We start from the raw sequence: 15,513 nt of genomic DNA on the forward strand, positions 1-15,513 counted from the left end.
TATTTGTCTGCAATGCCTGAAGAAAGGTGTCTGTTATCATTTCCATTCATCTAGCCTATATCAGCATTCATATCAATAAGAGAATTATTTTTACATCGCAGTTGGTATGCGTGTTTACGTAAAATCGATAAGCAGACAGCAAAACAATCATCTTTGGACGCGAAAGGTGCAAAATAATTCATCCAGTCTATGTTTTTCTCGGCAGACCCTGTCTGACTGTGTGTATGTTTGTTAGACTAGACAGAATTGTTTTGGACAAGCCAAGGATGGTGCTTTTTCTTCGGCCCAGTCAGAGTGACCCAGATTGTTGTGTGTGTCTGTGACTTGACAGGTGCTGTGTGTCTCCTGCAGAGAGCTAACGAGAGAGAGCGAGACTGCGCTGTCTGAGGTGTGTGTGTGTGAGAGAGAGAGAGAGAGGGACAGACGGATACTGAGGGAACCTTCATTAGTCTGATCTGGCATCTCTATAAGCTGATATAACTGTCAAATAAACTCTAGTCATGCAGCGCCGACTTATCGTCATAAAATATAGCCTGCATTGCAGAATTTTCTGGCGGAACATGCAATCGTTAAAGTGGTCATATGATGCGATTTAAAAATATTACAATAAAGACGATCTGTAATATCCGCGAAGACCATGTCTCAAATTTAAAGAGATATTCTTTATAAAAGTTAGGAGTCAACCACTCCTACCTAAAACTTCTTGTTCTAACACTCCCCCACATGTCTACGTCACAATGTGGTAAGATTTGCATAACGCTGCCCAAATGTTCACACAAAGAAAGAAGGCGTAACTTTTATTCTTGCTGTTGTTGCCATGTCGTGGAAAAGCTGAGCGTTTCGTTGTGAAAGCGAAACTATTTTCTTTGGCCTTCCAAAAGAGGACACATCTAGAAATCAGTGGTTAAGTTGAATTTACAACACTGTTCCAGAACAGTTCAGCCCAAATATTCAGATGTGTGCAGCACATTTTACAGAGGATGAGGACTGTTTCCTGTGAGAGTAGCTTACAATGCAGTGTCTGTTTCTATAAAGTGGGGCAATTCCTACTTTGCAAGGACAGTCTGGCGTTTCTGACTCAGCCTGTATTTATGTTTTCATGTAAAGGATTTGCCACTGATGATTCAAACGCCAGTTTTGAGCATTGTAGATTAGCGCTTGTTTCTCCAATCACAACTGCAGACATGGTTTTATGTTTCCGTGGTGCGATACGCAATGCAACGCGTAAAAAGGCCGTATAAATCGTTATAATCCGTAATTATGTCCCCATTGGGAAAATGCATTGTTTGTAAGGGTTTTATTGTTTTTCTCTGAATGAAAGAGCTAATCGGTAAAGTCAGACGTCCTCTTAGGACTATGCCTTGCGCACTGGCTGGTCTTAGCCTTAAAAAAATAAGCTTTTTATAATGCTATTTGAGCAAAAGTAACATGACATTTATTGATTTCAAATAGGACATTTAATCGTAAGCTAAGTGAACAGTTTTGGAGAATTTGATGTTTCTACATTTATAGAGTTAAGAGTTGCAGTTTGACATGACTTGTCTTGAAAGGACTTTGGTAAAACTCTTGGATGTATTTTAAAGATTCTACGCCATGAACTTTAAATATTTTGCCTACTCTTGAAACTCCATTGTTTAGTTGATCCTGATAATTGCTCGTAGTCACAGTAAACAGTAAACACTTTGACTTCCTTTGTTTGTGAGGGGGTTTGGCGCCACGGTATCTTTGTTTCCAGGTAGAACATTAAAGAACGCAACACACACGTCTCCCAGAAATCCTGAACAATTTAACCAGTCCGATGAGGACTTTGACAATCCTGAAGTGTTTCCGGACATTTAGCCGGCGTGACGTCTGAGGCGGAAACGAATACGTTTATAATTATAACCATCTATTGCAACTTTGGTATTGTACGAATTGCATCTTTTCTTTTAATTTATTTTTTTCTTTTTTTTTTAAGGTTCATAAGGAATTGTGGGTAAAATAAAAAAAAATATATATATATATGCGACAGGAAAATTTAGGTGATTTGGAATGCATCAAGGGTGTTCATTAGGCTCCACAGTTTTTTGTTAATATGTTTCTTCCATGTGGTGTGGTTACAATCTCTATCAGCAGGGGCAACTACTAACCAGTCGAACCGTGGGCCTGATGCACTAATCCTGATTGTGCACGCTATTTAGGATGCATAATATGCAAATCTGGATGTGGAGAAATCCATTCTGCGTAGCTGGAGCATCAAACGCTAAATGAACGCGTAAAATCTTCTCATTAACTCCCTTAGATTCACTTCAAACAACAGATGAGCTCTAATTGTTTCAGTTCACAGCGGCTCTGGCCTTGTTTTGGCCCCTGCGGGCCCCTCGGAAGATCTGGCGGGCTGCAGGGAACCCCATCTGAGCTCATAGTGTGCGCAGTGTTTCTCAAAGCCCCCTTCTGCTGACCGTTCCCAACAATGAGCTCTTTCAGTACGGAGAGGAGCGTCAGAACCAAAGCCCTCATCAAATTAGCATAACGGCGCACACTTGTGCGGTGGCCCGAGCTTTCTGAGTGTGTTTATTGTGAACGGACGCATTCTTCTGCGGTGTAGCAGGTCAGAAATCAGGGCGCTGTGAGGAAGACCTGGCAACCGCCAGTTAGGGAGGTTGTGTTGTTTGGTTTTGTGAAACGGCGCGTTGAAAGCACAGCTTTTAGCTCCTGGCAGCCCGGTGGCAGGAAGACTAATCGTTCTGTGGCGTTTGATGTTTTGTTGTTCGTGTCTTGGGGTTTGTTTGCTGGTGACATTGATTCAGAACTTCGAGCTGAGCCAAAGCAAAGGCAAAGCCGTGCAGAAGGGCTCCAACAATAGAGTCATGACTTCCTGAGACGTTTATTAAAAGCGGGAATTGAGCTGAACGTTCACGGTTTTTTATTGGCGGAGCAGGTGTGTTGCCAGAACAAAAGTCTCAGGAAAAGCATTTCGCAGCGGTTAACGTTTCGACAGCTAAATACAATAAATGTAAATGAAATGCGTTTGGGATCGTTTAGGCAAAAATTTAAATTGTTATATACTCAACCTTATGTTGGTCCTAACCTGTAAACAACCTTTATTATTTATTATATATTTATTACTATTTTAATTATTTATTTATTTAACATTTTGGTTATTGTTGCATAAAGCATTGCAGATGACTCCACCCCTAAACAACATGTAAAAAAGAAAGTTCAAATGCGGTTCGTTGTCAGGTGAAAGCTTTAATAAGTGGACCGTTCTTAGCCAGAATAAGCAGCAGTGAAGGCCAGGCTTTTTGTCCAAACCTGACCACACAAAATTACACACTACATAAACTGTCTGTGGTAGTTTAGTCTGTGGGTTTCTCTTCATGTGAGGGCCACACAAACACACACACACACACACACATAACCTCTCTCTCTCTGTCTGAAACTCTGGTGTGTGTTGTCGTCCCAGTTTGTGAAGAGCGAGACGAGAGAGGAAGACGCGGAGAGTCCTATCCTGTGTTTCTCAGCGCAGTGATGTATTGCCTCATCCATCAGCTTTGATCTCACTGCAGCCACAGGCCAAAACAGCTCCATCTCTCCCACACACACAAACAAACCCAGCTGAACCGGTGTGCTGTCAGAAGTTTTGCCTTAACTTTTGACATGTCTCTGTCTGTATTGTCTATTGTACATTTACATTTACTCTTTTAGCAGACGCTTTTATCCAAAGCAACTTACAAATGAGGACAATGGAAGCAATCAGAATGTATCTAACTATCTATAGGGTGAAATGATCATAAGGTGTAGTGTTGTAGTATTGCTGTGCTGCATCAGTATAGATGGGTTTGCATCCCTTTGTCTGGATTTAAGGTTTAAAAGCGCCTCTTTGTCTGTGCATTTGGTTTCCCGGTCTGTTTAGGGAAATAAACATAATAGCTCCCCCTGAGCATGACACCTGCTAAATCTGATCGCTCATTTGAGCTTCACGTCCCTTAAAGTGTGGAAGCGTCTGCTGCTTATCTGCGTCTGCCACCCGGCCGAGTCTGACTGCGGGCCAGAGTCTGTGTCTAATGACAGAACAACTGTCTCTCTGCAGAAGACTCATTAGTTCAGCAATGACCCATATTCTGTTTTTTTTGCCACATTAGATTCTTGAGTAGATCTTAACATTCTTTGGAGGTCCTTGATAGACTCAGTTTCTAGCTTCAGTATATGATGGTCTTCTAAAGAGTCAAAGGTTCTCAGTCAAACTTAAGATTCTACTATGACATCAGATCTTTTTTAATTCCGAATCCTTTACATAGCAATCAGAAAATATGAGAGAGAGAAGCAATAATGTTCGTTTCCATTTTTATTACTGTTTTTTTTTTGTTTGTTTTGTTTGCAATACACATATCCGTGTCAGAAACGGACAAAGCGAGAGAAACAGACAGAATGACAAGAAATGAAATCCCACAATGCACTGCACGGATGTATGTTCACTGCCTGGACATGCGATGAAGGGTTCTGGTTTTTCTAGACGGAAGGTTTCTCGGGATGCATGGGCTGTTCGGTCGCTGTCTCCACTTCACCTCACTCTCGCTTGTAAATCCTCGTGCAAACCACATCGTCGGCCCCGAAGATCTGAGAACGAGAACAAAGACATTTTCTTAAAGCTTTTGCGGAGATGATCAGCCCAGCATCCTACAGTTAACCCCTATTATGAAATAAAGACTATCAGAGCTGTCCGTAATCCCTTTTGTGCTTTATTTTTGGCTTAAACGAAACAAAGCACATTTATCTTATGGAAATGTGTCCTAGATTTGCAGGGAAACGCCAAAGTCGATCAGTGCGGCATCCTGGGATTGCTGAGCTCTGAATTCACTCAGCAAACCGTGAGAAATGTCAAGCGGCCCGACTGTCACATTTAAAGTGAGCGGTTCTGATTTGGGTCAGACCTGCATTTGCTTTGGACAGTCCTTCACATTCCTGTGTTCAGCCTGAATGAGCGGCTGACACTGGCTCTCAGGGGTCGGCTGTCAGGAGCCGATTCATGACGCTCTTATTTTATTGTCGAGTTTGGATCAAGGCCCACATATGGGGGTTTCTTCAACTATATTAGCACTTTCAGCCCTGTGGACCTTTAGATAATAAACCCTTCTCACACTCTCACAAATTTATTGAAAATATGCTCACAGAGGCTCTCAATTCATCCACTGAGCACCTTTACAATCTCCAAACAGCAGACAAAGCTGTGTGTGCTAACAAAGTGGTTCAGTAAAGATTTAATTGGTTTCCTTTACAACAAAGTTGGTATTTAAATGAAGAAGTCTGATGACATGTGTGTGTATGTATGTGTGTGTGTGTGTGTGTCTCACCAGGATCAGTTCGTCTCCACGCAGCTCTCTACTCCAGTATGTAACTGGTCCTTCTTTATCCACCAGCGTCTGTTTGCAGTAGATTTTATTCTCCGTCTCCCACGTGGCCAGACTCTGCAGACCCAAATGTATTTGTTAGTACATGTAAATATTATAGTTAACTTATAATATATGCAAAAACCAAATGATTTGTTCGGAAATCAATTAGTGATGGGTCGGTTCATGAATGATTTACTATTGCTCCTGGATCGTGCCAAATGTACAGAAGACTCGGTAGGAGAGCTAATCGTTTGTGTTTCTCATCATTTATATTTTGCTGCATTAAAATGATTGTCTACTTTGGAATATGATTGTATGTGAATGTGAATGGGAAATTTGGGTGTTGAAAATATAACATTTTAATTCTGTGAAGTCTGTAAAATGATCTGATCTTCTCATCATTAGAATCTGATTCGGTTCATAAATTCAACTCATCGACTTTGTGAATCAGATTTGTTCGTTCGTTCAAAAGAACGATTCATTCATGAATTGGGGACACTTTTGGTCACTTTGGAGATTGACAGTTCCAGTCCCTATTTACTTTCACTATATATTACATATGCCCAGGACTTTATTAAGAAATTCACTTACAATTTGTTTAATTTTATTTTATTAATTTTTTTTAGAGAGAGAGAGAAAACTGATTATTTACAGCTTTTAAATATAAATATAATTATGTGGTTTGGGGACACCAGGGGATATCCTCAATTACACAAATCAATATGTCAAATTAACTGAATTCTTTATAGAATTAAAAAAAAAAATCATTTATAATATAAATATACCCTGTAAAAAAAATCAAGGGGAACATTTTACAAGGAAATACAATTTTAGTATTTTTGCTTTACTAACAATCTCCAAATAAAAATTTTTTCAAAGTAAATCAAACCATTTTTTGTTATGCAGTATATTGTATAATTATTTTATAAACAACAGTGTATGCTATATGAGTAATTTCTCTTTTATTGAGATATATATATATTACATATTTATATTGTATATTTTATATAAAATCTGAAACCGCAGAAGTATGTCCTCATTGTGATAGCTCTGTAAAATTGCTCATCTGGATGTGTGTGTGTGTGTGTGTGTGTGTGTGTGGAGGGCCCAGATAAATGAACAGTGTCAGAGAACTGCAGCAAAACAGCACCAGCAATCAGACCCTGTTCATATCCCTCTCTGTGTCTGTCTCTATCTCTCTCGCTCTCTCTGGCCTCAGGCACTGTCTTTAAACTAATTTATGCGGCTTGATCTAAAATCCGTTTAAAATGAGACAGTGTAGAGCGTCCTGACACGCTCATTCGTCTCGCTCAGACTAACAAAAACTCTGACACACACACACATCTTAGTTTACAATCTAAGCTCTGTGCATTAACACAGTAAAACACAATGAAAAAATCCACTGCTGATTACCCAAAGTAAAACTAGTAATCTATTACTGAAAAAACATACTGATGGAGCGTTATTCTGAATAGCATTGTTTATTGTGGTTTGACATAACTTTGGGATGCAGTGAGGATAATATTAAAGTATCTGAAACTGGAAAAGGGACATTTTTCACCCTGTTGCAAATTTAATGTGTATTTAGCTCAACTGGAACAGCATGACGCTTGCAACACCATGGGTTTGATTGAAATACACATGATGATCAAATGTATTTTGAATGCACTGTGGGTGGCTTTGGATACAAGCATCTGCCAAATGCATAATGTGAGTGCAGGCAACTAAATCATAAAACCCTTCTAATAAAGAGTTCAAATCAAAGCAAATATCCCATCATCCCTCTCTCTGTCTCAGTTTAATGTGTTTTATTGGCATGAGAAATACCAAGACTGTACATTTGCATTGTTAAAGCATCTGCAGCATAGACAATGAGAGTTTGAACAATAAAGTATAGAAGTTGAAATGAAAGAAAACAACAATGGTAAAGTCTCTATTCTCCCAAAAACCATAGCCACGAATCATTTTCCCTCCGTCTCTTTCACTGCTGGTCGTTTAGTCTCAGCCTTCTGCCCTGTGGCAGGTGAGCGGTCTGTCTCTATAGCAACCGGCCCTAAGAACGGTTCCCTGTCTGCTATCATCTCTGCCCCCCAACGACAGCAGGGCAACTGAGGTACATAAAGGGCTTAAATGTCTTATTATATACAATAATTCCAAAAGCACAAAAAAATTGTGGAATATTACTTATTCATTATTTCGTTTAGTGTGCGTATTTATGTGCGCAGAAAAAGTTCGCCCCGCAAACTCACAGGTGTGTTTTACAACAGGTGTGTTACGCACATACATTTATTCTTGCCTTTGTTTGGTATAGCTGTTTGTGTTCTTTCTTTCGCACGCGTAAACTCTCAGAGTAAGTGCAGTGAGATTTTCGAAAAGCTAAGTGCACGAGCAAAAAGAATCGGCAACTAAAACACTCTTCCCTGTTTTTTTTTATTGTGAGTGAGTAATGTCTTCACAATGACAATTCCAAGATGTTGAGCTGTGTCAGAAATTTCATGTCTGAAGGTATTCTTTTGAATAAGAAATTACTTTGCAACCATTAAAAAGTAGCTATGTTCTGTCCACCTTATTTTTTTTCGTAAGAGCGGGCGCGGCCAGATTTTACTGACAATTCCATTCTGATTTACTGACAAGATGCACATTATTGAACACACACAACATCTCATTTCTATAATGACCAACGGAATCTACCAAGAACAGCGCAAATGACCACCTCCATGCTTTTTTTTGTGCGTTAAATAATGGCGCAAATACCAGTCAATTGACAAGTGCGAATCTTAGTAAATCACATCACGTGATTCATTCAAATACTCTCCTCCCATTCATTTACAGACCGAAAGGGAAGCTCCTACAAAAAAATATTCAATAAGGTGCGCTCATTTCCCACGGTGTCTTAAGTAAATTCTGATTTAGTAATTTTTAACGCCGAATGAGGGTTCGCATTGGCGCAAGCTGATAGTAAATCTGGCCCTTGAGGTTTCGTTTAGTTTTTAATTTTATTCATTTGGTTCTTAATACATTTTGAATACATTTTAAAGTGAGCTTATCGATGCTATTTGCTAAAAAAAAATTAGGTGCATGTGAACAGCTATAGGATATGAGTCCCATTGCCAACTCTTGTAACTGGGGCCATTAATATAGAATTCAATCAAAAAGTTTGTTGCTTCACACTTGTTGCCAATTCTTTCTGAAAATGAATGACTTCTGGTCACTTTATAGCTCAAAATGTCAGCATGAACATTATTATTAGGAAAGCTGTACACTGCAGGTGCTCGACACACAGCTTTGTTGGATGCAATGGGAGCATGTAGATTTGGCATGTTACTTCAAGCGTCTGCAGTGCAGATGGGGTGTGAGTCGAACCTGCGGGGATCTGATCTACCGCTCTCTGTAATAATGTGCCCAGCATGAGACGCCACTACCATTTGTTTTTATGTCATGATGGAGACATTACATTGACTTCTATTGGTTGACATTTTACTAATTATGTTTTCTATATCCTGACTTATTTTGTCACATGTTCCAAAAAGAGGATTCTGAATGTGATGCAATAAAATAACCATTTGGTTCCCCAAAGATCCTTTCAGAAAATAGCCCTTAAAATAAAAAAAAATTCTTAATCTGAAGAACGTTTTATTAATATAAGAGTCTTTTTTCACTATAAATATATTTTGTGCAAAGGAAAGTTTCCATGGATTTTAAAGGTCCTTCATGGAACCATCAACGTAAACAAGAACATTTATTTTGTAGTTTTCATGGTGGGATTTATCCACAATGCTCCATCTCTTCCTAATTGGCTAGCTTTTTCGGACATTTGCAGATATGTTGTTCCCAAAAGTGTAGGTAGGTCAGAAGACACACGTGTATAAATAAATAAATACAGAACGCACCCTTAATGATATCTCTGCTCACAAAATGCTTGAGACAGACAGCTACGTGACTCTCAGACGCTGCTAGACTCCCAAATAATCCCCCTCCCATCGCTGTCTGTTCCAGAACAAAATGAGGTCAAATCTCTGTCTATACACCCGTCTTTTAACACTGTCTCTCAACAAAGCCAGTTCCAGAAAAAAGGATTCTCGAAGTTAAAGAATGCATTTGTTGGGAATCAATCATTTTGATTATTCCACATTGTTTGATTCACTAAGATGTCCTTAATAAGTCCAAGCTAATTAAAAGCTTGTAGCTGTTTCCCAAACCTAGTGAGTTGCCTTTAAAGACAGCTTTTCATGATGATCTCCTTAATGATTGAGAGATGCTCTTAAAAGTATAGTTCACCAAAAATGAAAAATCTGTTATTAATTACTCACCTTCATGTCGTTCCAAACCCATTAAGGAACACAAATTAAGATAATTTTTATGTAATCCAAGAGCTTTCTAGTGAAAAACCTTTAGCATCCATGGAAGGTTTTCACAATGAAGGAGAACCACTTTAAGCTCCCAAAAGAACCTCCAGTGAACAGTTCTAAAAAGAACCATTTTTCCAGTTTAAATACCTTTTGTGGAATGGAAAGGTTCCATGGATCTTAAAAGTTCCTCTTGGAACTATCAATGCCAGTAAAGGCTTTTTATTTTTAAGAGTACAGACTGTCTTCCCACTAAGAAATAAATGGATATTTTAAGAACAGTTCACTAGAAGTTCTTTAGAAAACCAAAAATGGTTCTTCTATGGTGTCACTCCAAAAACCCCTTCTGAAAGCTTTATTTTTAAGAGTGTATTTGCAACTAGTTACCCTCCTGTCCTTGTCTCATTTTGGGGTTTTCAAGTTCAAAAGCACCCCAAATTGTTTAAAGCTCGCTCTCTGCTGGGCTTTGTAGTCTGTAACCTGGTTTAGGTTTCTCACAGATTGATGACGCCATCATTTTGCTTGGTGAGATGACTCTGTTTCACTTCTCTGGTTTTATAGACGAGGTTCTAGATTTTATATTGTTGAACGTGTATAGAAGGATCACTAGATCTGCTCGGGTTACAGGGTGGTATTAGACAACAAAAAACTGCCCGTCTGCAAAACATGTGAAGACCTGATTATAGGACGATATCGAGAGATTAAGATTCATCTGAAGGGACATTAGAGTAGATGGACAAACTCGTGCTGAGGAAATTGATGCTCACATTAATGGCTAATTTGTCCTGATGGATGCGAGGTGAACTAATGTAAATCTACATAAACGTGTTTGTGCGAGTGAAATCAGAGTCTGTGCCTGGGGAAATTAGTAGAAAAACATTTTTTTCATTAAAAATTCTGTTTTCATTAACAGTTTTGTTACAGGTACCCGCTAAGCTCAGTTTTTTTCTCGGAAGTGTATTTTACTCAATAAATGTTCTCCAGGTGTCATTTAATTAAATAAACACTTTAAAGCTATGAACCAACAAACCTAGCAACTCTGAGATAATTCACAATGTTCCAACATTTGATTTTCAGCCAAAACAAAGAGTTCAAAAAAGCAAGAAGGTCAAGTTTACTCATAAGGAAACAAATGAACCATATTTCAACATGCATTCTAATCAGAGCTTTCAAAAATGTCAGTAAATATATGAAAAAAAAATGGCTAGTATAAATAATTTTCAAATATTTCTGATAGTGCATGTATATAATATATTATATTATTCAACATTACATATGTGTGTGTGTGTGTGATAAAAAATATTAAAAATAAAATTAAAATACATAAGAAAATATAATACAGTTGAAGTTAAAGAAATCTATATACACACATTATATACATTTGCAATAGCCTACATTAAATACTTTAAAAATAAAATATATTGGTAATTGATAGATAGATAGATAGATAGATAGATAGATAGATAGATAGATAGATAGATAGATAGATAGATAGATAGATAGATAGATAGATCTTTAGATAGATAGAAACTCTAATGTTCATTCAAATTAAAATGGGCGGCTCGCTGATGTTAATTTTGCTCTGGAGATTGTGTGTGCATCTCTACTCTTCATCCGTCTCTGATTCTGTGCTGTAGTTATGTTATGTGGTTTGGAAGGGGCTTATCTGCTCGCTGTGAAGCCCAGAAGGTCAGCGTCTGGTTTCTGATCTCACCTTACATTTCCTGCCGTCCACCGTCTCCTCGTCAAACTCCTCTCCGATGCGAAAGTTGATTTCCGTGGTGCGTACCGAGGTGGAGGTCTTGATGTAGAACTGCTCTCCGTCCTGTCGGATCTCCACGTGCGGTTTGGCCGCAGCAGCGCCGGCCACTTTCCGGAGCATGGCGTTCACACCTGGGTTACACAGTTTAACATTTACAAACCAAAGTTTATTTAAATGCTATTCCTCATGTATTCGTGTATCTAACACTGTATGTCTTTCATTTTCGGTGAAGTACATACTTTTAGTGCATTGTGTGAAATATGCAAATTGTGAAGTTGGAAGGAATGAGAAAAAGCTTTCACAAGCGGAAATACTAAGAAAACCTTCCTGCTGCCCCGGACTGTTGGTTTAGCCTTGATTCTAATTTAACATAATTCCAGGCTTGCCGTTCTCTTCAATTATAAAGTCCTCTGAAGACTTTGTTTCAATTCTCTGCCATGCAAAACAACACAAATGCCGGAGGATCCCTCAGGATGAATCTGAGGAATTCTGGGAGTGTTTGAAATGTTTTTGCTCTGGTTTGGACTGTAGCACGGTTTTTACAGAAAGACATGAGCGGGTGAGCGAGTTCATCATTTCTCTCTCATTCTGGGTGTTCCTCACTTCATCCTGGTATCCACCTCAGAGAGATCCAGCATTTGTGGTTTAAACCAGCAACATTTGTCAGAATTTGGCACATTGGAATCAGTTTGCAATCATATGCAGTTCCTTTGCTTCATGCAAAATCATAAAACAGTGTAAAGCCAATTTTTAACCTCAAAATGAAATAATTTTAATATCTGCATTTGCTCTTATAGGGACAAAATGAAGATCTTTTTCTGGAAAAAAAAAACAAAAAACATTTTCTCTATAGTTTTATTGTATGTGAATAATTTTTATATTTGTGACTACATTTTGGGACAGTGTTGTTATTATTACCTAAAAATAAAACTCCTTAAAAATATTTCTATATAATTAATCATAGACATTTAAACAAACATTTACATTTTTCCCAGGTGATTAACTGGATTAAGTTAATTAATTATTATTATTTTTTTCGATATTTAATATTTTAATAATTAAAAATAATAATAATAAAAAAATGTGGAAAAAACCCCATAAATATTTAAATATTGATTTAAAAAACTACTAAAATGACAAAAGCTTATAATAGAATAAGTAAAACTTAAATTACAATGATAACTGCGAACATAAAAATAACAGCTAATTTAAAATATTAATAAGTGAAAAACTAAAATAGAAAAAGTTTATACCTAAATGAACTAAGCTCAACATTACATTTCCTAAACTAATTTTTCCTCAGCTCAACTGTTACCAGCATAATGGGTTTGAAGGCACATGCATATAAATGTCAAATGCAGAAATGTCAGAATTGTTGAGGTCACACCCAGGGTTTTGCTCTGCTGTCTTACAGTTCAACGAATCACTGAAGTGAATGTATCAAACACAAAGCCCTCAGTTAACTTTAACAGCCTCATGACCCACTTTAACCACATCACCCATCGTGATAAATGTGAATAATCAGCCCTCTCCCGTTCTACCGTATGATAACATCTTCCCAGAGACCTGAATCGAGTCTGAAACATCTCTGGGGATGTTTTAACGTGACCGCCTGACGCTGAGCTGAACAGATGAAATGAAATATTACCGAGAGCTTTCAGAAGTTCATCGAAATTCTCACTGCTCTTCATTTTCCAGGTGCCGGCGAAGTTGGGAGGCATTTTGAGCTTCGGATTGTCCTGCTCTGTCTCTCTCTATTCTCCTCTGGTCTCTCGCTACTCTTGTTCTCCTTTTCTACTCTCTTTGTGATCGTCCGTTGCTTTTCTGTCTTATGTTCTCACTCATCCCGTCCCTCCCCTCTTGCATCAACTCTCTCTCTCTCTCTCTCTCTGTCTGTCTCTCTCTCTCTCTCTCTCTCTTAGTCTCTCTCACTCTCTCTCTCTCTTAGTCTCTCTCAGTCTCTCTCTCTGTCTGTCTGTCTGTCTGTCTCTCTCTCTTTCTCTCTCAGTCTCTCTCTCTGTCTGTCTCTGTCTCTCTCTCTCTGTCTGTCTCTCTCTCTCTCTCTCTCTGTCTGTCTGTCTGTCTCTGTCTTAGTCTCTCTCTCTCTCTCTCTCTCTCTTTCTGTCTGCATCAAACAACCTGTTCCAGCATCAGGCACCAAACCATCCTCTAATGTTTCTTTCTTCCTCACCATGTATTGTGGGTGTGTCTGTGGTCTCCATACGGGATGCATTGCTGTATTCCTGCCCTAATGTGTCCGCTGATCCATGACACACACTCACGCTGTGATTTTAACACACTTGTTTGTGCCGAAGCATGCAGCACAGCACAGGTGATGTGTTTCCAGAAGAGCACAAGATTTCCTAGCTGCAATGCAACTTTCAGATTCATATCAATCCGTCTGGACAAAAAAGGAGTCTTTGTGACCTCACTGCAGTTATTTTCCAGTTGAAATACCTAAAATTGTTTGAAGAAGACATATTTTCTCAAGAAGCAATTTTGCTTAACAAGAAAAGATTTTTTTAAACTTGGCATTAAGTGAAAATTCATCCTATCTATTGCACAAATGCAAATATTGTGAATTAATCTGTGCATGTTTCATTTTTTATTTAATTTTGTAATTGAATTTTTCCTAGTTTTTGATTAGTTTTTGTCATAATTGGATATTCCAGTATTCTCCAGTCATTCAAAAGACAATGGATGTAAATGTGGTCCCACTCCACATTTTATTTATGAATTTTATTATTATCTGTATTATATATATATATATATATATATATATATATATATATATATATATATATATATAATAAATCAGAATCTGTTTCACTCAGATCATAATACATCATAACATTACAAGTACATCATAATATGGAAGAAAAGATCTGTCGATACTCGTCGAGATTTTTAGGTATTTTACTGGAAAAAGAAGTAATTTTTTTGCATTGTCAAAATCTTTGTTTTAATTGAGATATTTAGTAGCAAATTATAATAAATGTGTGTATTTACAGTATATTACAAATTTGCTAAAATCTTAGCATTTTCAAAAATGTATGAAAAAGGGGGAGTGTTTTATTAATATTAATAACCATATGAGTATATTAATGCACAAACATAAACATATATTTTATATTAGAAAGGGTATGTAAATTAGACTTAAATCCTTTATAAGTGCACGCAAAACATTAATTCAGTTCAAATTGTTTATATTATGAGAACAACAAGAGCATGGAGTGAAGGGAGAGACATTAAACTAGCTCAACGGTCACAGAGTGCTGCGATTGACCAATCAGAGCCAAGTAAATCAGAAAGCATCTTACAGAACAGCAGATTTAGACCCATTCTCGTGCTGCATCTCATTATGTTTGCCGGACTAAAGCACTGCTACAGTCCTTCATGATGACAAAATACTTTCTGTACAAGGTCTTAATTAGGTTTGGACACAAGCTTTCTGCTTTGTCCAGCATGAAGGTCTTTATGTTTTTTTAATTCTAAAGGCTCCTGCCCTCAAAAGTGCTTGAATGAAAAAGCAGTTCCTACAGACAAACACTCCAGTGGCCGTGAAAAGGCTGCCTTAGTCATTTCTCCCTCTGGTGACGTTTGTTTCGGCGTATTAAGCCATGAGAAACCAGGAGCAGTCATTTTTCAGATACAGTCTGAGAAGCTTCGAGAGCCTGTACTGACGCTGCACGCTGAGCTTTTCTTCTTGAAGATGGACTCAAATGAACTCCGCAACCTCTTAAACGCTAACTGGTTTCCAGAAGGCACATTAAAGGGTTTCTTAGTATAATGCACCTCGAGACAAACAGCTGCTTCATCTCATTTCATTCGGAGAAACCGAACGAGGGAAAATTAAGAGCTGTTTTGCTGATAAATTGGACCGGTTTGCACGAGCGCAAAAACATGCTCGAATTAAGCACTAATTACAGCTAAACCCTGATGGAGAATTTAGTTGAGTGTCTATACTGAGTTAAAGCACAAGATGAGCCAAAAGCAATTAAAAGCAGAGAGAAAAGAAGGAAACTGCACACAG

The 15,513-nt window shown here is 38.0% G+C and overlaps 1 protein-coding gene across 1 annotated transcript; it reads right to left on the reverse strand.

Moving 5' to 3' along the window:
- Window positions 1-4,312: 4,312 nt before the first annotated feature.
- Window positions 4,313-13,322, reverse strand: LOC113043158 (cellular retinoic acid-binding protein 1). The gene is made up of 4 exons (XM_026202368.1): window positions 13,129-13,322; window positions 11,433-11,611; window positions 5,334-5,447; window positions 4,313-4,599 (listed from the first exon to the last, which is right to left on the reverse strand). The coding sequence occupies exons 1-4, from the start codon at window positions 13,199-13,201 to the stop codon at window positions 4,549-4,551; spliced, it is 417 nt and encodes a 138-aa protein (XP_026058153.1). The 5' UTR covers window positions 13,202-13,322; the 3' UTR covers window positions 4,313-4,548.
- Window positions 13,323-15,513: the final 2,191 nt, after the last annotated feature.

Source organism: Carassius auratus, chromosome 25, assembly GCF_003368295.1.
Source record: "Carassius auratus strain Wakin chromosome 25, ASM336829v1, whole genome shotgun sequence".
Taxonomy (NCBI): domain Eukaryota; kingdom Metazoa; phylum Chordata; class Actinopteri; order Cypriniformes; family Cyprinidae; genus Carassius; species Carassius auratus.

What these genes read in the sequence shown, in the direction of transcription:
- LOC113043158 (XM_026202368.1), bottom strand. Translation starts at nt 13,201, where the DNA reads ATGCCTCCCAACTTCGCCGGCACCTGGAAAATGAAGAGCAGTGAGAAT. An exon ending in TGGACGGCAGGAAATGTAAG is followed by an intron (nt 5,448 to 11,432) that starts GTGAGATCAGAA and finishes TTGGGTCTGCAG; the next exon opens with AGTCTGGCCACGTGGGAGAC. An exon ending in GTGGAGACGAACTGATCCTG is followed by an intron (nt 4,600 to 5,333) that starts GTGAGACACACA and finishes TCTCGTTCTCAG; the next exon opens with ATCTTCGGGGCCGACGATGT.